This window comes from Schistocerca gregaria, chromosome 5 (genome assembly GCF_023897955.1).
Source record: "Schistocerca gregaria isolate iqSchGreg1 chromosome 5, iqSchGreg1.2, whole genome shotgun sequence".
Lineage (NCBI taxonomy): Eukaryota > Metazoa > Arthropoda > Insecta > Orthoptera > Acrididae > Schistocerca > Schistocerca gregaria.
This window is the reverse complement of record NC_064924.1, coordinates 277,367,107-277,390,703: the sequence shown is the minus strand read 5'-3', so window position 1 is coordinate 277,390,703 and position 23,597 is coordinate 277,367,107. Positions and strand designations below refer to the sequence as shown.

The following is a 23,597-nucleotide window of genomic DNA, read 5'->3' as shown; positions in this document are numbered from 1 at the left end:
ACACTGGCCTATTAGGGCCGTTGGTGAGTAACGTCTGGCAGTACTGTCGACAAACGCAGCGTACAGAGCACGCGCGGGAGAGCCACTCAGCGATTTTCGGCAGAGGGAGTTTGAATACGGCAAATCACTGCTCATGCGCGATTTCTGAAGCTGCGCATTCTTCGCGCTTGTGTTCTAAAAACGGGGCATCGGTGTGCGTATGCCGTCAGTCTTACCTAGACACCAGCAAGGTTGAACCACCTGAAGGTGTCGGACTGATGCTCCGAGGAAATATTGTGGAATTTGCACAACGTGATCTGACGGCAAACCCGTGAAGACTATTTACAACACATACGCCGGGAAAACTTAAAGAGTCACAATATTTCTTCTTCCGATACTTCGGCTGATAACCGTACAGCCATCTTCCAGGTGCGTATCATTGCGTCACGTAGTTTTAATTCAGTTACCGGCTCACTTTGAGGATGGCTCTATAGTTATAGGACGAAATATCAGAAGAAGAAATAATGCTGACCCGGACGCACACACTGAAACCTACCCCTTAGAAAAATTTGTGAATTGCTGTGCTGGTAAACACATTACGTTATTTGATTTTCAAACAGCTGAGAAGAACTGAACGTACTCTGACATTTCTCTCTTTACTTATTCTGATCAGCACTAAACTGACACACAATATTTTTAGCGCAACGCAATCTGACTTTCAATAATCCCTACAAAAGAATGGCCGTGACTAACAATAACCTATACCTTTCATGAATCACATACCTCACAAAAATCTTTGTTTCTCGAACTACTGCAATACAGCGAGCACCAATACTGCCAGCTAAATAAAAGATTCAAACTACTGAAGGCACTAACTTCTGGTAGGCATAGTTAGCAAATGAAAGATTTTGATAGAGAACAATGTATTTACCTTAATAGTGTTCAGAAGTCATAATATATATTTCAGTTCATGACATCCAGTCTTACAAATTTACTCTTTCTGATGGACACACGTCCAGATCATCCGCCCTCAAAATTCCGCCATCTTTCTCCCCACATCCACCACTGCTGGCGGCTCACCCCCAACTGCGCAACGCTATGTGCTGTTAACGTCCAACTGCCCAACACTACAATAGCGAATATTCCAACAATGCCAACCAGCCACAGACTGCACACAGCACAACCAGTGATTTTCATACAGAGTGCTACGTGACGTTACCAACATAAAAACCTAAACAGCCTACTTACTACTGGAATGATGACGGAATATTCTATGCGCCTTGACAACTTCAAGGAATACCTAGCATACTGTATATATGGTTCTCGTGCGGGACGTCGGATGTCATAGTGAAAGCTCCACAATATTTCATCAGCACAACTGGCTGACATCTTCGGGTGCGACGAACACACTGCTACAGCACTCGCTCGCTCGCTGTAAAACGCTGGCTTCATATGCCAGGTGTAGGGGCAGGTTAAGCAGCGGTGCTGCTGTTCCTGCAGTGACATCTTCAGGGTGCTTTTATTCCTAACAGAGTGAGCTGTCCTCACTAGGCGTCAGTCATTGCGACGCCATATTTGTTACCGACATCGTGCTGCGAGAGAAATTACTCTCGCAGTAGATCTGGCCATCGAGTCGTTGGCCTGTGGTGGACCTGGCGGCCCAGACCACGAATCAGGCGACTGGCAGAGTGTTCTGCATCGCTGTAGAACACCCTGGCGATTTGCCGGAAGCGATCCCGTAGGAAAGGGATGCCCGCTTCCTCATGGAGCAGCCTTGCTGGGTAGCGAGGCGGCTTGCGGAGCGCAAGTCGTAGCGCCCTATTTTGCACGCGTTGAAGCGTCGCAATGTGCGTCGCTGCCGCGTTACCCCACACCACGGCCGCATATTCCAGTACCGGTCGGACGAGGGACAGATACATGGTGAGGCCGTGGCGTGGAGGAAGCGTCGATGAGGGATTGAGGAATGGGTAAAGCGCACGAAAGCGCCCCACTGCCCGCCCTCTGACGTCGCGGATGTGTGGCAGCCACGTCAGGTGTCTGTCTAATGTCACCCCGAGATATTTGCCGGTCCGCAACCATGGAATGGGGCCCCCCATGATCGTGACCGGCGGTAGGTCCGGCGGCATCATCCTTCTGCTAAAGATGACAGCCTGGCTCTTCGCAGCGTTAAACTTAAGGCGCCATTTCGTGGACCAGGCACCCAGGACGTCACATCCGAGCTGGAGGCGGCGGCGCATCTCGGCCGCGTTCATGCTGCGGGTGAACAGCGCCGTGTCGTCAGCATAAAGCGCCAACTCCACGCGTGCCACCCGCGGGGCGTCGGCGGTGTACAGGGAGTACAGCAGGGGACCGAGGACCGACCCCTGCGGCACTCCCGCCCGAATCTGCCGGTCGGTGGATGTGCCCTCATCAGCTCGGACGTGGAAAGTGCGCCCCGAGAGATACGAGCGCAGCAGGACCACGTGCGACGTCGGTAGCCCGTGCACAAAAAGTTTGTACACGAGGCCGTCGTGCCACACGCAGTCGAAGGCTTTGGAGACGTCGAGAAGTACCGCCCCTAGGTACTCTCGCGTCTCCAGCGCACGCATCGCCTGCTCCACGAGGCGCAACAGCTGCTGTGTGGTAGAGTGGCCCCGCCGGAAACCAAACTGCTCCTCGGGTAGGAGTTGCTGCTCGGTCACGATGCGCAGCAGCCGCTCCACGTACAACCTCTCAAACACTTTTGAGAGGGACGGGAGCAGACTGATCGGCCTATAGTGCGCTGCCAGTCGCGGATCCTTGCCGCTCTTGGGGATGGCAACCACTTCCGCATGTTTCCATGCGGAAGGGAAGGTCCCAGTGCGGAGGATACTGTTAAAGATGTCCGCCAGAGATTGGTGTACCTCCGGCGGTATCATCCTCAACAGGTGGTTGGTGACACCATCGGTGCCACCCGCCTTCCTCGGATTGAGGCGACGGAGCTGCAGGTCCACTTCCTCGGGTGTTATCTCCTCGATCACATCGTCAGCCTCCCTTGCAGCGAGGAAGACCGGCAGGCGATCCTCCACCAGACGGACATCATCGGGATCGAGCACACCATCAACAGGACGAAAATTTTCTGCGAACGTGTCCGCGAGGATGCTGGCTTTAGCATCCGGCTCGCAGACAACGTCCGCGCCCGCATGGAGAGGCGGGACTCGCTCGCGACGACGAAGGACCAGAGCCCCCTATTTATGACAGTCTTAGGCAGGAAGTGCGCATGCGTGGAGGCGCCTAACTCGATGGCCAATAGCGGCGATATCAACCGATAGCTAGATGGACAGCAACGCCACCTACAGGATGAAGAATCAAAGACTTCGGCGCATGCGCGGAGGCTGCCGCCGCTGCTCTGCGCTGCCATCGGCCGCCCCAGCGACCTCTGTCGGAAGCCGCAAGTAGAAATGCGCTTCCTCGTAGGCGCCTTGATTATCCTCCCGTTGTCAACAGAATATTTCTGTTGCTGGCGAATCGTCATCTGTCTTATAACCAATAGTACTCTCTGCTTGAGGCGACTTCAAAATAGCCAGTGCTGGATCCCAAGCTGTACTGAGCTGAAAGCCCGTGTCTCTGTTTACAAGATTCGTCGAGCTACGTATTTCCACTGCTTCCTTAATAACACTGTCCCAGTACGAACTCGTCGATGCGAGAATTTTGGTATGTTGATAATTCATAGAATGGCCTATACTGAGACAATGCTCGGCTACTGCAGACTTTTCTGGTTGCTCCAGACGAGTGTAGCGTCGGTGTTCAGTACATCTCTCTTCTACAGTGCGATAAGTTTGTCCGATGTACGACATGCCGCAGCTACAAGGAATCTCGTAAACACCGGATCTTCTTAAGCCAAGGCTGTCCTTAGATGAGCCCAAGAGAGCTCTGAGTTTTGTCGGCGGACGAAAGACACATTCAACTTTACGCCCCTTCAATAATCTTCCTATTTTCGAAGAGACACCACCGATGTATGGCAAGATGACGATTCCCCTTTGTTCTTTGCCTTCTTCCACTTCCTCACGCTGGATAACCCTTTTCGGAGTATCCATTTTGTTAAAAGTGGTACGCAGATGGAGTAGCTCATTAGATAAGCTATCTGAGTCTGATATGACTCGTGCTCTGTGAACCAACGTCCTCAGCACGAAACTTCGTTGCAAAGGATGGTGACAGCTGGTGGCCTGTAAGTATAAGTCCGTATGCGTTGGTTTACGGTAAACTGCGTGACCTAATGTGCCATCTTCTTTTCTCCGTACCAACACGTCCAGGAACAGAGCCGTTTTTCTCCATCTCCATAGTGAACTTGATGTTGGGATGAAGCGAGTTAAGATGTCCAAGAAAAACATTCAGCGATGCAATGCCTTGAGGCCAAATAACGAAGGTGTCGTCCACATATCGCCAAAAACACGTAGGTTCAAATCCGACGTCTGGAGTGCTCTGTCCTCGAAGTCTTCCATGAAAAGATTAGCCACAATGGGTGACAAGGAACTACCCATTGCGACGCCGTCAGTCTGTTCAAAGCATTGTCCATCAAATAAAAAGTACGTCGAGGTTGGAATAAGTCAAAGTTCCCAATCCAGCTTCTCGCTAATGAGCATCGTCGCTATTGGCCATCGAATTTGGCGCCTGCACGCATGCGCACTTCCCGCCTAAGACTGGTCCTGCCGTAGCAGTGTGTTCGTCGCACCTGAAGATGTCGGCCAGTTGCGCTGATGAAATATTGTGGAGTTTTCACTATGACATCCGACGTCACGCCCGAGAACCATATATACAACATGTCCGTTGGGAAAGCCTCGAGCAACACCTTGCATACTGATTATACTACCTAGCTTGCAATATCGATACCTCATCTCCTCCGTTGCTGAACAAGACTAGTGTGCAGCCTTAAGGAGGACTCTGGAAATAATGAGCAGTGGAGAGTGTTATTTAATGAGTCGCGGACGTACCTCAAGCGGAGTCTGTCGCGTCGGCGGAGGCTGGCGTCCCGCCGCAGCACGTCTGCGAGTCGAGAGTACTCCTCAGCTGTCAGCCGTGGCCAGCTGCCCTTCTCCTCCAGGGACGCCGGCGTCTCCGCACCTGCGCACAGAGTCGTCCGCTGTAGCAGCTTTTGGCGGTACACCTAAACACCCCAACAACTCAACAACTCTATAGAGTGGAACCCAGAGTAAGAGATTCCTTTCTGCATGCACTCTCAAGCATGCTATTCCATCTCACTTGTTATTGTTGTTTATTGTGTGTTGCTGATGTTGTCTTCTGTCCGGAGACTGGTTTGATGCTGCTCTGCCTGTGCGTCGCTCACCATCTCCGCCTAACTACTGAAACCGACATCCGTTTAAACCTGTCTGCTGTATTCGAGCCTTATTCTTCCTCTACAATTTTACTCCCCCTCTTAACTACCACGCTTCAACCATTACCAAAATAGCGATTCTATGATACGTCACGATCCATCCTACCAACGGATCCCTTCTTTTAGTCAAGTTGTCTCTCAAAATTTTTTTTCTCCCCTGTCAGTTTCGGCACCTCTTCATTACCTATTCGGTCTAGCCATCTAATATTCAGCACTCTTCTGTAGTACAACATTTCGAAATTTCATTTTTCTTTGTCTGAACTCTTTCTGTCCACATGAAACAAATACTTTCTGAAAGCAATTCTTAGTACTTAAATTTGTATTGGATGTTAACCCTTTCGTGACTCAATTAATTAAAATTCCACATATAATCTAAAAACTGACTTTCTGCTTGAAATAGATACTAAGTGAGGGCACGTTTCTGAATTTCGGTGGTTGTTTATAGATTTATAATCGTTTTAAGTGGGACTCGAGGAGTAATAAATGGGTCCCCAAACGTATTCCTCCTTGAGTCCAAAATGGTTCAAATGGCTCTGAGCACTATGGGACTTAACATCTGAGGTCATCAGTACCCGACACTTAGGACTACTTAAACCTAACTAACCTAAGGACATCATACACATCCATGCCCCAGGCAGGATTCGAACCTGCGACCGTAGCAGCAGCGCGGTTCCGGACTGAAGCGCCTAGGACCGCTCGGCCACAAAGGCCGGCCCTTGAGTCCAGCGAGACATGTACGTCCCGCTTAAAATAATTTTTTTCTAGCGATTAGGATCTGTTAGAAGAAGAAATAAGTACATTATTATGTCAAACAAATTCCGAGGCAATAAGTCAGTTACAGTTTTCTCAGCTACTCACCACCCAAAGATAGAGACTTCGTCACAAAAAGAAATAGAGATGGTACAAACCTCAGCTATATTCTGCCCTGCATTCATAGCTGAGTATAGAGCTGTAATGAGAGCTGCAGACCGGTTTTACGAACGGAAAGAGAGATATGGTATAGGCAATAGGTCACTCAAAAAGTGGCATCGTCTTTCTTATTTTCCTTTAGATGTAGCAATAGTAAGCAATGTGGAACTGTAATAATGGAGGAAAATGTAACTAGCTTTCTTTTCACCTTGCTTCTGTAAGGCAGCTTTCAACTGGGAGAAATATAAAGCGTAAGGCAAGGCAAGCATTCATCACAATAAACAAACTACGAGTTTGTGGTGTTTTCCGACTGATATCAAATCAAGGGAAATAAAATAAGATTACAACACCAAATAAAATATATAAACGTAAAAATTTAGACAAAATATGAACAAAAGGCACCAATAGAATTTCTCCAACACACTGGCCATAAGGAAAAACCACTAAAAGAATTTAAAAGCGTTTCATCGGTAAAGATGTGCACAAATCTGTATTTTATAGCAAACAGTGTATAGAAGGCAGTGAAGACCTGTATTGAGATTATCTATTGCAGACAGGAAAAAAATTTCAGAAATCCGTCAGAACACAAGACACAGAAAGCACAACTGAAACAATTAAGCGATATCTCACGCATTAGGCGCAGACAATGAGCCTGTTGCCTCCAGACAATTGATACATTCAGCACTAGAACGCAGCACCACACAGATGTGGGTCTTTCATGCCCCAGTGAACTCAGGGAAATAAATTTTATGCGGGACGCTTTAATCTCACTGGTCACGAAACGGTTAAAAAGTTCCTTTTATTTAGGTTTTTCTTGCTACTGCCCGAGACCCGTTTCTGTCCTCTCTACTTTTGCCATCATCATTAATTTTACTGCCTCAACAGCAAAACTCCGACTACTGTTAGTCTCATTTCTTACTCTAGTTACCGCAGCATCTACTGATTTAATTCGGCAACATTCCATTATCTTTATTTTACTTTCGTTTTTCTTCATTTTATAACCTCTTTTCAAGACAGTATTTCATAACCTCTTTTGAAGAAACTATTGATTCCATTCAAATACTTTTCGAAGGCCTCTGTCGCCTCCGACAAAATGACAGTGTTAACAGCATGTCTCTAAGATTTCATTTCTTCTCACTAGACTTTAATTCTATGAAAAGTATACAAAAAAGATGAATCGATAGCTTTGATAGATAAAACACTGAGGTTAAAAGAGGCTCAAGTAGGGAGAAAGAAAAGTACTGGCAGAAGCCCTTGGACGACAAACATGCTATTGAATTTATCTGTCGACAGGAGTAAGCAATAAAAAACTGCGCTACACGTCAAAGTGACATAGATATACGACACTGTTTTTCAATGTAAAGTCTCTCTAAAGAACTATCAGAACGTTCTACCATTCGTTCAGTTCCTCGAGTACACAAATCCGCGTCTTAGTTACGGAGTCGTTCAAGAAATGTGGTGTCAAAGTCCTCATCGTTGGAAGATCTCTTTACTCACAGATACGCTTTCAGGTTGCTGGAAAGATGGAAATCGCATGGTGCAAGATCTGCTCTTACAGTTCAGCATAAACCATATCTGTGCTGCCTTGGTTAAACTGTTTAGCACCATTTAACTATGGCTGTACACGACATTGTATCTGGCACATATATAGCCAGAATTTCACGGTGTATCTGTGTCCCCTTTTGAATGTTTTGCCCACAGAAATGATATGTCCCGAGTACTTCAACTTTGAAGTTCCGCTCCATTTGAGTCACACACTGTGATGAGTGTGTTGCATCGGCTATCCGCACCGCTATAGAACAGAGTTTGCAGGTAGCCGGGAACGTGTACTCTCCTCCGACAGTGCGCCACTCCTGTTGCGAAATGGTCTTGGCGTGGAACGACATGTGTAGCTTCCTTCCTGTAGTCGCTGCGTATAATTGATGGAAGAAAGAAAATATCAACAGCGAAGGCTATAGCTCAACATCAAACTGGACCTAGCCGCTGTTCAGCATAGGGTGTAAAATGGTTGTTGCTGCTTCTGCTGATTTTGATGATGGCGACGACGATAATAATTATGTTGATGCCGAATGGCTGTGATGTGACAAATCATTACGCCTGATTTTTCATGGACGTTTCAGCGGAAGAGGTTAGCAAAGACCATTGAGATGGTACATATTTCTCAAAGGGGGCGAGTGCAGGGCGATGGCAAAAACAGGAGATTAGCGAATCGAACAAATTCCTTCACTCATATAAACAATTAGCTAATACGACCCTCTCCCGTCTGACAGCTTCCTCTGAAGTGAACTTTATTCCGAGCATTACATATAAGTTTCCATAGGAGATATTTTGTTATTTTGTTTATTTTGTTCTGTGATTGCAGTATGATTTACATATATCTTTTGCGATTATGGTAACAAGGAGAAAATTTCTTGAAACGAGAAGAGACTGTCACAATTTTAGTTGGTAAATGCATAAGACAATCAGTAGCAAGATATTTAAATTTTGGGTCTAGCAAGCAGCACGCAAGTATTGAACAACGATGTGATTCATACGCAGTTTATTTTGTAGTATGCATGGCATGGCGTGATCGAAAATAAAATTCTTTGTGCTGTATCTTTGTTGAATAACTGCAGTTATATTGTTTCTCTATGATTTCTTTGAACTGTCTTTGATTCTGTACAACTTGTTCAGCATGGGAAACAAAATTAAAATGACGCCAGGTCATATATATCAGATTCTTTTGTTTGTTAGGAGTAACATGGAAGCTTGGTACATTGTTGCAGACTGGCTTTCTGATAAATCTGCCGGTATCTCATCACGTCTGTATTTTTTTCTTTCTTTTAATACATCAAACTCCACAAACAGCTGTATTTGAAGCAAAAATGGTAGCAGCAGCGCGGTTGCGGACTGAAGCGCCTAGAACCGCTCGGCCACAGCGGCCAGCGTATTAGAAGCAGTTTTTCTATTAGGCACTACCGGTTACGTGGCTTACAGCCACATCATGAGGTGCATATAGACGTTAAAATATGGCCAATAACGTGGCGAAGAATATAGATAACCAAACCATAATTAAACCCATAAAGTCCATAATTAATCATGGATTGTCCTATATTCTGCGCCATGTCGTTGACAATGTTTTAACGTTTATATGCGCCAGATGACGTGGTTGTATGCCATGAAATCAGTAGTGCCTAAAAGAAAAAAATGGTTCAAATACAGCTGTTTGCGGAGTTATAAAATGTACTATAACAGCTGCAGGTCCCCTGACCAAAGACCCAAGAAAGATTCAAGGTACAGTGTCCACCTCGCACCCCTATACCGGCAGTTACACAGGGGCCAGACGTTTAACAATGGATTCTGAACTATTGTGCAATTTAGCATGTTTCACATTAACAAATCAACAAAACATTGCCACATGTAAAAGAAGTGTGCAATGTTTTGAGAGTGTAAATCATAACCCCTGAACGAAAGACGTCCCTCCAACAACGTAGGGTGAGCGGGTCAGCCTAAACGTTTAGGCGAAGAAAGTCCGCGACCAACTTCGAGCGGCTGTGGAACAAATAGTACGAAGGTAGCTGTCGCTGGACGCTACGATACAAGTCGCGCTTTACGGCTTAACCTGCGGAGTGTCTTCGTGAATGTGCTCCAGACTGCCAGCGAGGTTTTCAGTGAGAGCGAGCTCAAGTCGCAGTCATCGCTACAGCTTCAGTCATCGCAGTTCACCTATGCGAAGAGAATGCGCTTCTCTCCCACAGAGCTTACGCCGAATAAGCGCTGTACTGTGCACCTATTGCACTTCGCCTCAGAACAGCGCTAGGAATATTGTACAACGACTCTTGAAGTTGAGTATGTGTGTGTCATTGAATAAATTTATGTTTAGGAAGTAGAATAATTCAATAATTGTGCTTACAGGTATGCGCACCTGATGTTTGGTTAGCGACTGAGCCGCTGTATACGCTGACACCTGAGGTACCTCCGCGATTGTTAACATCCTACGTCCAACTGCTTGACACACGACACGCGCAGCTTCGCTGTCGATCAGTGGGGCACAGGCAGGAACTAGCATCTATGCATCGTGCTATTTAAATCGCTATACATTATACATTACTGGCCAATAAAATTGCTATACCACGAAGATCACGTGCTACTGACGCGAAATTTAAGCGTCAGGAAGAAGATGCTGTGATAAGCAAATGATTAGCTTTTCAGAGCATTCACACAAGGTTAGCGCCGGTGGCGACACCTACAACGTGCTGACACGAGGAAAGTTTCCAACCGATTTCTCATAAACAAACAGCAGTTGCCCGGAGTTGCATGGTGAAACGTTGTTGTGATGGGTCGTGTAAGGAGGAGAAATGCGTACCATCACATTTCGGACTTTGATAAAGGTCGGATTGTAGCCTATCGCGATTGCGGTTCATCGTATCGCGACATTCCTGCTCGCGTTGGTCGAGATCCAATGACTGTTAGCAGAATATGGAATCGGTGGGTTCAGGAAGCTAATACGCAACGCCGTGCTGGATCCAAACGGCCTCGTATCACTAGCAGTCGAGATGACAGGCATCTTATCCGCATGGTTCTAACGGATCGTGCAGCCATGTATCGATCCCTGAGTCTACAGATGGGGACCTTTGCAGGACCACAGCCATCTGCTCGAACAGTTCGACGACGTCTGCAGCAGCATGGACTATCAGCTCGGAGACCATGGTTGCGGTTACCCTTGACGCTGCATCACAGACAGGAGCGCCTGCGATGGTGTACTCAACGACGTACCTGGTGGCACAAATGGCGAAACGTCATTTTTTCGGATGAATCCAGGTTCTGCTTACAGCATCATGATGGTCGCATCCGTGTTTGACGACATCGCGGTGAACGCACATTGGAAGCATGTATTCATCATCGCCATACTGGCGTATCACCGACGTTATGGTATGGCGTGCCATTGGTTACACGTCTCGGTTACCTCTTGTTCGCATTGACGGCACTTTGAACAGTGGACGTTACATTTCATATGTGTTAAGACCCGTGGGGTATCCTTTATTCGATCTCTGCGAAACTCGACATTTGAGCAGGATAATGCACGACCGCATGTTGCAGGTCCTGTACGGGCCTTTCTGGATACAGAAAATGTTCGACTGCGGCCTTGCACAGCACATTGTCCAAATCTCACACCAATTGAAAACGTCTGGTCAGTGGTGTCCGAGCAATTGGCTTTTCACAATACGCCAGTCACTAGTCTTGATGAACTGTGGTATCGAGTTGAAGCAGCATGGGCAGCTGTACCTGTACACGCCATCCAAGCTCTGTTTGACTTTATGCCCAGACGTATCAAGGCCGTTATTACGGCCAGAGGTGGTTGTTTTGGGTACAGATTTCTCAAGATCTATGCACCCAAGATGCGTGAAAATGTAATCACGTCAGTTCTAGTATTGTCCAATGAATACCCGTTTATCATCTGCATTTCTTCCTGGTGTAGCAATTTTAATGGCCGGTACTGTACAACTTATACGTCATGCAACAAATTCAATAATTTTTAACATGGTTTATGTTCGCTGATGTTAACAAATAGATGGTTCTTTCCCCATTTCACCTTCTTAGGAGTAGATTTCTTCTTCTATCTAAGGTAGAGTAGTTCTTCCTCAAGGTTCAAACTATCTACCTCCATGCCAAATTTCATCAAAATCCGTTCCGCGGCATAGTCGTGAAAACATATGAAGCAGAGTTATTTTCGCTTTTATAATATTAGCATGGAAGTATGGATTAAAGAGACTGACAGCTCTATTAGCATTGTATTCATTTCGTTGAAACGTATTATGTAGAACGTCTCAGCTAATCAAAGCATTTCCACAGTATAATAAAGTTAACAGGCAAAAAATTGTTTCTCAAAGACTTTTTTCCCTAATTCTCGTTTATTCACCAGCTCGGTAAGTATCTTGTACTACACACTTTCTAAAGTCGTCTATGTTCTTCCTCAGTGATCAGGCCAGCTCCATACCCAACTTCATCAAAATTGGTTCAGCGGTTCATTCTTGAAATGGTATCAAACACATCTTCGCATTTATAATATTAGTATAGATTACAGTTTACTTGTGAAAACTGTCTTGTCTCCTTGACTGTTCAGCATTGGTGCTCGCAAACTACAGCAAATGTTTCAATAGTAGTTTGTTTGAGTTTCTTACGGACAGGTGGGAGAACTGCAGAAGACAACAGAAGTGCTGCAATTGAATTCATAATCCGTATATTGACCATCGACTTATGGGAAACTACTAGGCAGTCTGAAAAATACGGCACGGCCATGAATCCACAATTCTGGACAGCTATTGGTCGAAACAAGCTATCCACTGTGAAAAGAATACATAACACACACAAGAAAATAATAATGTGAGTTCGCCGGCCAGTGTGGCCGAGCGGTTCTAGGTGCTTCAGTCTGGAACCGCGCTACCACTACGGTCGCAGGTTCAAATCCTGCCTCGGGCATGGATGTGTATGATGTCCTTAGGTTAGTTACGTTCTAAGTTCTAGGGGACTGCTGACCTCTGATGTTAAGTCCCATAGTGCTCAGAGCCATTTGAACCAATAATGTGAGTTCGTTACAGACCTTAGGGAAAATTAGTTCATATATCGAAAGAATGAACTAACTGAAAGAAAGTAAACAAGCAGTTAGTGATGCATGAGAGTGGTACAGACGAGAACGAGGGGGCGGCTGCACCAGTGCGTTATTTACCACAGAAACATCAGTAAGCTGACAGTCAGCTGCCTACAAAACCTGACGCTAGTGAGTTTTGTTCCAACTATCACCGAAATAGAGGGCATCGTATAAAGATGCGACCGAATTCCTAACGTGAGTTTTCTGCACATGGCTGGCTTCACCGTAATAAAATGGTCATACGTTGCAGCTGAGATGGCGGCAGACTTGCACGTTAATCTTCACGATGTACCGAAACAGAATGTCTGCGACCAGAAAGCGCTTCAGAGTAGGTTGAACGCAACGGCCACTGCCTTTCTTTCCAACGAACTTGCCATAATGGAAGTATTTTAATATAATTTATGCAGTCCTCATCCTGTGGTCCTTTTGAATGGCATGAATGGCAACGCATCGGTTCGGAATAGCGCGGAAAATTACGTTTGTGGGTTAAATTTGCTTATGTAACTTACCTGCTCATACATTATGTACACAATCATACCGTGATTGCGGTCATTCGGTTCGTAATCTATTCTGGAATTTGAATCTGTGCTTGTTAGTTAGTGCTCAGTGAGGTATAGTAGCTAGGAAAGTCTCCTATTCACGAGATCATTGATGGCATCAGGAAAAACAGCCGAAAATCTCGCATCATTCTAAAATCATGATAATGCCAGCGGTGAGACAGAACATTAAACAACAAATCATTTGACGAAGCAAAACATAGAATTACTGTCTTACTGCCGATGTACTCCACGAATTGTTGGCTAAAAATTTCATTTTATTCCTTAACGTCGAACAAAATACGAGCAGTCAGCTCTTATCGTCATCTCAAGAAACTCTCGAATCTTTCCAAAACCATGTTTTTGTTGTGTCAACATCAGAATGGAAAAGTGTTTTCAGAACTGGATCGAACGTATGCAAATGTATATAAAATTTAGTAACCAATATTCTGAGAAACAGTAAAATTATTTGAATCAAAAAATGTTCACCGTTTTCGCAATCACTGGGAATATGACCCACGTACCTGTATGTCAAGTGATCACCTTCGCGGCGTGATCTCACTTCCGTGCGGTTGCCGTATGTACCTCCCCACACTCGTAACCTACCACAGGCTGCTCACAGTACCAACTAGCACTTCACATAACGTTACTACATGAGAGTAAAGATGAAAAGGTGTTTATTAATTAACAGCTCTAGTACCCTGGATCTACCGTGCAGAAGCTGAGGCAACGTTCAGCGGCATTGAGCACGTCACCAAAACTTTTAAATATCATTTCCTCATTCGAGGAAACCTAAGTCGCAATCCCGTCTGTACGTGAAAATTTGTATGTTGAGGCTACCACGCGAGACGTGACGGACATACATTTCCTGATCAAAAATATCTGGGGGTCCATAAGTAATGCGGAAATGATCGCCAGATGTCACGAAAGGCGATCCCGCCCATATACAAGGATTTGGGGAGTATTGTGCTGTCAGTGGGAAAGTAATAAATGCAAATTTATGAGTTCGAAGTTGGACTAGTTACTGGGTGCCATATGATTAACAAAAGCGTCAGGAACATTTCTACTTGTAAGACATGTTCATAGTCATTGTCGACCTGGAAAAAGCGTTCGACAAAGTAAAATGGTGCAAGATGCTCGTAGTTCTGAGACTAATAAGGGTTGTATTTTAATAAACTTATACCCAGAACTCTAAAATTTATGTAGTCGCCAGCAGGAGTGGCCGAGCGCTTCTAGGCGGTACAGTCTGCAACCGCGCGACCGCTAAGGTCGCAAGTTCGAATCCTGCCTCGAGCATGGCTGTGTGTGACGTCCTTAGGTTAGGTAAGTTTAAGTAGTTCTCAGTTATAGGGGACTGATGAGCTCAGAGTTTAGTTCCCATAGTGCTCAGAGCCATTTGAACCATTTATGCAGTCGTTCTCAGCCTGTGGTCCTTTTGAATGGCAACGCGTCGGTTCGGAATAGCATGGAAGTATTTCATTTAAAAGAAATGTGTGGGAAACACTGAAAAGAAGAAGGGAAAGGATGGTAGGATTTGGTAAGCAATAGCGAAAGAGACCGGTAATATACAATATATACAAGAGCCAAGAGGTAATAATAAGAGTGGACGACCAAGTACGAAGTACTCGGATTATAAAGTGTGTAAGAAAGGGATGTAGTCTTTCACCCCTACTGTTCAAACTCTACTTCGGAGAAGCTTGTTGGAAATAAAAAAAGTTTCAGGAGTGGAATGAAAATTCAAGATGAAAGAATATCAATCATACGATTCGCTGATGGTATTGCTGTCCTTAGAGAAAGTGAAGAAGAATTGCAGGATCTGCTGAATGGAATGAACAGTTTAATGAATACAGAACATAGACAGAGTAAAACGAAGAAAGACGAAAGTAATGAGAAGTAGCAGAAATGAGAACAGCGAAGAACTTAACATAAGGATTGATGGTCACGAAGTAGATGAAGTTGAGGAATTCTACTACCTAGGCCTTCGGAGCCATAGTCACACTCGTGTACCCTTGATGACTGCACGGCACAAAGATTTACCACTTGCCTGAGCCCGTCAACACCGACACTCGACTGTTGATGACTGGAAAAAGGTTGCCTGGTCGGACGATTCTCGTTTCAAATTGTATTGAGCAGATTGTCGTGTACGGGTATGGAGACAACCTCTTGAATCCAAGGACGCTGCATTTCAGCAGTGGACTGTTCAAGCTGGTGGAGGCTCTGTAATGGTGTGGGGAGCGTGCAGATGGAGTGATATGGGAGCCCTGATACGTCTAGATACGACTGACTGGTGATACGTACGTAAGCATCCTGTCTGATCACCTACATTCATTCATGTCCATTGAGCATTACGACGGACTCGAGCAATTCCAGCACGACAATGCGACACCCCACACGCCCAGATTTGCTACAGAGTGGATCCAGGAAGACTCATCTGAGTTTAAACTTTTCTATTGGCCACCAAACTCTCCATACATGAACTTTATTGAGCATTTATGGGATGCCTTTCAACGTGCTGTTCAGAAGAGATCACCAACCCTTGTACTCTTACGGATTCATGGTGTCAACTCCCTCTATTGCTACATCAGACATTAGTCGAGTCGATGCCACGTCGTGTTGCGGCACTTCTACATGCTAGCGAGTACCCTACACGATATTAGGCAGGTGTACCAGTTTTTTGGCTCTTCAGTGTACATACATAATGTGGAAAGTAACGATCCTGTAACGTTGCCTTGGGGCAAGCTCTAAGTTTGGAAGACAACAACACAGTACACACATATAATTTTTTCTGCTTTATTAACTACGAACGTTTAAATGAAATGTATAGATATGTTGTGTATATTATTGTGATGTATATACATTTTAATAATTTCCTGTCTGTAAAATGTTATTGTTGCTATTATGGTCTTCAGTCCAGAGACTGGTTAGTTGCAACTCTCCATGCTACTCTACCATGTGCAAGCTTCTTCATCTCCAAATATCTACTGCATCCTACATCCTTCTGAATCTGCATAGTGTAATCACTTTTTGGTCTCTCCGTACAATATTTACCCCCCACGCTGCCCTCCAACACTAAATTGGTGATCCCTTGATACCTCAGAACATGTCCTACCAACCGATCCCTTCTTCTAGTAAAGTTGTGCCACAAATTCCTCTTCTCCCCAATCCTGTTCAGTATCTCCTCATTAGTTATTTGATCTACGCATCTAATCTTCAGCATTCTTCTGCAGCACCACATTTCGAAAGTTTCTATTCTCTTCCTGACTAAACTAGTTATCGTCCATGTTTCACTTCCATACATGGCTACCTACAAATACTTTCAGAAAAGACTACCTGACGCTTAAATCTATACTCGATGTTAAATTTTTCTTCTTCACAAACGCTTTTCTTGCCATTGCCAGTCTACATTTTATATCCTCTCTACTTCGAACATTATCAGTTATTGTGCTTCCCAAATAGCAAAACTTATTTACTTATTTCCTAATCTATTTCCCTCAGCATCACATGATTTAATTTGTCTACATTCTATTATCTTCGTTTTTCTTTTCTTGATGTTCATCTTATATTCTCCTTTCAAGACACTGTCCATTCCATTCAACTGCTGTTCCAGGCCCTTTGCTGTCTTCGACAGAATTACAATGTCATCAGCGAACCTCAAAGTTTTTATTTCTTCTACATAGATTTTAATTCCTACTCCGAATTTTTCTTTTGTTTCCTTTACTGCTTGCTCAATGTACAGATTGAGGCTACAACCCTGTCTCACTCCCTTCCCAACCACTGCTTCCCTTTCGTGTCCCTCGACTCTTACAACTGCCATCTGGTTTCTGTACAAATTGTAAATAGCCTTTCGCTCCCTATATTTTACCGCTGCCACCTTCAGAATTTGGAAGACAGTATTCCAGTCAACATTGTCAAAAGCTTTCTCTAAGTCTACAAATGCTAGAATCGTAGGTTTGCCTTTCCTTAATCTTTCTTCTAAGGTAAGTCGTCAGGTCAGTACTCCTTCACGTGTTCCTCATTTCTACGGAATCCAAACTGATCTTCCCCGAGGTCGGCTTCTACTAGTTTTTCCATTCTTCTGTAAAGAATTCGTGTTATTATTTTGCAGCCGTGGCTTATTAAATTGATAGTTCGGTAATTTTCACATCTGTCGACACCTGCTTTCTTTGGGATTGGCATTACTACATTCTGCATGAAGTCTGTGAGTAATTCGCCTGTCTCATACAACTTGCTCACTGGATGGTAGAGTTTTGTCTCTCAAGCCCATCAGTAGTGCTAATGAAATGTTGTCTACTCCCGGGGCCTTGTTTCGACTTGGCTCTTTCAGTGCTCTGTCAAACTCTTCACGCAGTATATCTCCCATTTCATCTTCAACTACGTCCTCTTCCATTTCCATTATACACCCCTCAAGTACATCGCCCTTGTATAGACCCTCTATATACTCCTTACACCTTTCTGCTTTCCCTTCTTTGCTTGGAACTGGCTTCCCATCGGAGCTCTTGATATTCATACAAGTGGTTCTCTTTTCTTCAAAGCTCTCTGTAATTTTCCTGTAGACAGTATCTATCTTACCCCTGGTGAGATAAGCCTCTACATCCTTACATTTGTCCTCTAGCCATCCCTGCTTAGCCATTTTGCACTTCTTGTCGATCTCATTTCTGAGACGTTTGTATTCCTTTTTACCTGCTTCATTTACTGCACTTTTATATTTTCTCCTGTCATCATTAGATTCAATATCTCTTCTGTTGCCCAAGAATTTCTACTAGCCCTCATCTTTTTATCTACCTCGTCCTCTGCTCCCTTCACTATTTCATTTCTCAAAGCAACCCATTCTTCTTCTACTGTATTTCTTTCCCCCGTTCTTGTCAATTGTTCCCTAATACTCTCTCTGAAACTCTCTACAACCCCTGTTTTTCAGTTTATCCAGGCTCCATCTCCTTAAATTCCGACATTTTTGCACTTTCTTCAGTTTTAATTTACAGTTAATAACCAATAGATTGTGGTCAGAGTCCACATCTGCCCCTGGGAATGTCTTACAATTTAAAACCTGGTTCCTAAATCACTGTCTTACCATTATATAATCTATCTGAAACCTTTCAGTGTCTCCAGGACTCTTCCATGTATACAACCTTCTTTCAAGATTCTTAAACCAATGTTAGCTATTATTAAGTTATTCTCTGTGCAAAATTCTACCAGGCGGCTTCCTCTTTCATTCCTCACTTCCATTCCATATTCACCTACTACTTTTCCTTTTCTACCTTTTCCTTCTATCGAACTTCAGTCCCCCATGACTATTAAATTTTCATCTCCCTTCATTATCTGAAATATTTCTTTTATCTCATCACACATTTCTTCAATCTCTTCATCATCTGCGGAGCTAGTTGGCATATAAATTTGTTCTACTGTGGTAGGCATGGGCTTCGAGTTTATCTTGGCTATAGTAATGCGTTCACTATGCTGTTCGTAGTAACTTACCCGCGCTGCTATTTTTTTATTAATTATTAAACCTACTCGTGCATTATCCCTCTTTGAATTTGTATTTATAAGCCTGTATTCCCCTGTCGAGAAGTCTTGTTCCTCCTGCCACCGAACTTCACTAATTCTCGCTATATCTAACTTTAACCTATCCATTTTCCTTCTTAAATTTTCTAATCTACCTACCCAATTAAGAGATCTGACTTTCCTCGCTCCGATCCATAGAACGCCAGTTCTATGTCTCCTGATAACTACGTCCTCCTGAGTAGTCCCCGCCTGGAGATACGAATGAGGGACTATTTTACCTCTGAAAAATTTTATCCAAGAGGACGCCATCATAATTTAACCATATAGTAAAGCTGCATGTCGTCGGGACAAAATTACGGCTGTCGTTTCCCCTTGCTTTCAGCCGTTCGCAGTACTAGCACAGCAACGCCGTTTCGGTTAATGTTACAAGGCCAGATCATTCATTCATCCAGACTGTTGCCCCTGCAACTACTGAAAAGGCTGCTGCCCCTCTTCAAGAACCACACGTTTGTCTGGCCTCTTAACAGATAACGATCCGTTGTGGTTACACCTACAGTACGGCTAGCTGTATCTCTGAGACAAGCATGCCTCCGCGCCATCGGCAATGTCCATGGTTCAGAAGAAGAATGAAAAAGAATGCAAATAATTGTAGCAGACGCACTGTCCAAGTCAGAGAGTATCGTTATCGAAACCGAAGAGCTTATTGTTATTGTCGTACAGTTGCTGGGCGCAAGAGAGCGGCGCTGTCGGGCAGTGTCTGCCAGGTGGTGACGTCAGTGGGTTAGTAGCGAGCGAGCGGGTCAGACGCAAAGGAGGAGTTCTGCGAGAGGACGCTAGAGTAGAACCGAAGTACGGAATAGCCAGGCGTAATGCGGAGAAGTAATTGGGCACAGCACAAAGCGTCAAGGTTAACCAGGACATAAGTAGAGCGCTGGGATTCCAAAAGTTAATTGTGGCCGTACGTTGTCGTGGTGTACTGGATCTCGCCGCACCGACAGCACAGCTGTGAAGGACGACCCGACCAGTTTACCATTTAGAATTGTAAAAGATTTGCCAGTGCTAGTTGCGAATCGTCAAAAAACAAATACTTTAGCAAGTTGTGTGTTAAGGTGCATAATCTTCAGTATCAACTACCTTACAGGATCATCTGTGCACCCATAATTAGCTGGGTATGTCATTAATGAAATGAAGTAAATGATAAGAAGAGTGAAGTTAGTGAATTGATTAATAGTTTTAATGAAAGTATGAAAGAGAACAAAGAGGTTTTTTAGACTTGCTAATTAATTGCTAATTACTGACAAGTAATTTGACAGAGGAGCATAGTTAACAATACTTCACGTTCAGACAATTTTGTATGAGAAGTAATTTACGTCACAATAAGATGAAGTATCGGACTCCCTAATCATTTTAAAAACCAGTTATTATTGTAGAACAGTCTATTTAAATACTAAAATTATTGTTATAGAAAAATTTACCTCTTGCAAAACAGTTTAATAGCAATTAGCATCACAGTGAGAAACGCAGTTCAGTTGATACGTAACTGGTAGTGAAAGAAATAGTAAGTAATAATAAGGAAGTAGTTGCAAGTTTGCTTTTGCACATGACTGAAATTTTGCTGGGTGTTCATTTTGTTTTGATAATGTAGCGCGAGTCAGTGCCTTTGCGACTGTCCACGCCTGCCAACATGCTGCAATAGTAACGTGAAGTCAAGAGTTTTAATAGATTTCGCTCACTCTGAGCTGGCGACGGTTCATTTACAGTAATTTCCAAACAGAGTCAAAATTAATTCATCATTTCGGATCAAAATTTCAATAGCTAGTTTCGGCATCCTGCCGATAATTATTGGGCAAAGTAAATCGCACAATAACGATCAAATTAAGACAGCACCTGACTTCTTCCGGACAATACTTTCACTTCGTATTCGATGTCTTATCCAAAATTAATGTCAAAACATTAGCAACACGGTAATTCATTAATCAGTCTACCACCCGGAGATAAAGTGGGCCGGCCAATGTGGCCGAGCGGTTCTAGTCACTTCAGTCCGGAACCGCGCTGCTGCTGCTGCTACGGTCGCAGGTTCAAATCGTGCCTTGGTCATGGGTCATTGTGATGTCCTTAGGTTAGTTAGGTTTAAGTAGTTGTAAGTCTAGGGGACTGATGACCTAAGATGTCAAGTCCCATAGTGCTTAGAGACATTTGAACCATTTGAACAATAAAAAAAAAAAAAAAAAAAGGCGTGTTGTAAGTTACTTTTACTTTTGAAGACTTCTCTCCATTCTGTTTGCTAGAAACTCTTCAGTCCAGTCACACAGTTGGTCTGATGTTCCGTACGCTCGTATTTTGTTCATTAGGCGGCAGTACGGAACTGTTTCGAAAGTCTTCCGGGAGTCAACGTTCATGGCATTAGCCTCGTCGCTGCTATCTCTTGTTTTTTTTTGCGTTTGTGAACTAGCAGACCGATCTCGGTTTTACTCGATCATTCTAAACTGAATGAATGTTGATTCCTACAGAGGTGTTTCACAGTTTCCTGCAATGTCATAAAACGCGAGCACAAAACGTGTTAGAAAATTCAACAGACCGACATTTTGCGTCTGTCCGATAACTCTTCTCGAAAGAGGAAATGACTTGTGCTTTTTCCAATCAATAGCTCACCTCACTCCTCTAGAGACCTGTAGTATACTGCTGCTAAAACAGGGGAAAGTTCTTTCGCATACCCTGTGTAGAATCGTACTGGTGTCCCGTCAGGTCCAGCGGCGTTCCCTCTGCTGAGAGATTTCAGATGCTTTTCTATCTCATGGTCGCGTATTCGATATCCGTCATTTAATCATTCGTGCGTTTTTTTTAAGGAGGAACTACAGTGCGATCTTTCTCTGTGACACAGTTTTGAAAAAAAGGCCTTTTCTGTGTTTCAGTGCCGTTACGGTCACAGAGTGTCTGGAAGATGGCTTCAGTCTATTTACGGATTTAACTAGCAGCAAATCTTTTTAGGAATTTCTATGAAGTCGGTAGACAGAATTTTGTTTTCTAATTCTTTGAACGCTTACGCATAGTCCGTCTTAAACTAACATTGGCGTATTTTGGCTTAGTTCATCTGTGAGACTTCAGACACGTTTAAATTTTCGGACACACTTTTCGCTGGCTTTGAATGGAGGTCTTGTTTCAGGATCGGAAGGAGAGACATATCCCACTCGTGAGGGGTTTCTAGGAATTGTTAGTATATGAAGCTGGAGAAACTGAAGAGCGCATGGTTAGTAGGATGCCGACTGCTTGTCTCACTGCACAACAAAGAGTATTTGAGAGAATGCTGCAAAACTTTATGTGGCTTAGCGGTGCATGTACTATTAAGATTAGCAGTCATTAGTGTGAACAATAGCCTAAGTTGAGAGCAAACTAAATATTGTTTTGCAACCATAAGCTCCTTATCCCAGAGCATGCAGCTTAAGACCCTCTGCAACTAACGTAACTTCGACCTGTGTATGCAGGGAATTATAAAAAAAAAAAAAAAAATAAATAAAATAAAAAAAAACCAGATACTATCCAGTACTTAGTGTGTCAGAAAGCGTACGGTAGCCTGTGATTCGCTTACATTACTGTAGTGTCGGTTGCCTAAACGTGAGGCTCAATTCTCATTTATTCCAACCGAAATGGTAATTGCCATCATAAGAAACAAACTTCTGCATTAAATTATGTTATGCGAATTATTCACAGAATCGACGTTTGTAACTGCAGTTCTGTTCTTGCTTCGGGTACAGTATCTGGCCAATAAGCATGTTAGGGACTAGACTTAGTAGCAGTTATACATTTATTCCTAAGAGGCCGTCAAATGAAAACCAGGTAAATGGGGAAAAAAGTAAGTAAACTGTTTAATCGCTATAACTGTTAATAGCTTTATCGAACTGTGAGACAAGATGGTCAATTCCTTCGTGGAAAAATGTTTGCAGTTGCCTACGGAAACATGTTTTTACGCCGGCATGCACCTCTTTGTCCGATGCAAATCGACAGCCACGAATACTTTCTTTTAGAGCTCCAAAAATATGGAAATTGCATGGAGAGAGATCTGGACTGTGTTGAGGATGTTTAAAGGCTTCCAGAGGATCACAAGCTGACAAGTTTGTTTGGAGTGCGCTGCATAAGTTTAGCTGCGAAGACCAGCAGAATAAGAAAACAGAGACTGGAATGATTTGAGTCGTTCAAACGGGGCTCAACGCCGAGACCATCCGGCTGCGCTGACTTATCGTTTGCTTGCACCTCCAGCTGTCAAAGTACCTCTTGTCAGATACGCCTTCTCAACTAGTCCAAGAGGTCTGCCACGGTAGGTGCGCGATCAGAGCGGCAAAAAGGAAGTCCGTGTTCGATTCATGGACGGATCGGAGATGTTCTCCACTCGGGTACACGTTGTTGTGTTGTCCTTACTTTCGTAACGTCGTAACTGACCTTACAGTCTTGAGATGGGTGAATGGGTACGGTCCGACAGCCAGTTAAAGAAAGCTAGTCAAAGAATGACACATTCAGTAATCGACCACTTGCTGCAGAACATCTCTGAAACTTACTTTCAGTTCGGAATACGCGAAGGAAAAAAATAGCTTGAAAGTTGACATTATGGCAAATAACTTTCAAACATTTAAAGCAACTTTCCAATTTTTGTACCACCTGAAGTACTGTCAAGGTGTGACTGGATATTTGAGCAGCTTTTTTC

The 23,597-nt window shown here is 44.0% G+C and overlaps 1 protein-coding gene across 2 annotated transcripts in view; it reads right to left on the bottom strand.

Annotated features, from left to right (window-relative positions):
* LOC126272953 (uncharacterized) overlaps positions 1–23,597 on the bottom strand; it is a 960,200-nt gene that overhangs the window by 839,271 nt on the left and 97,332 nt on the right. For both annotated transcript variants that reach the window (XM_049976256.1, XM_049976259.1), the window contains exon 2: positions 4,929–5,058. In XM_049976256.1, coding sequence (XP_049832213.1) covers positions 4,929–5,058 — 130 coding nt within the window. The remainder of the gene's footprint in view (positions 1–4,928; positions 5,059–23,597) is intronic.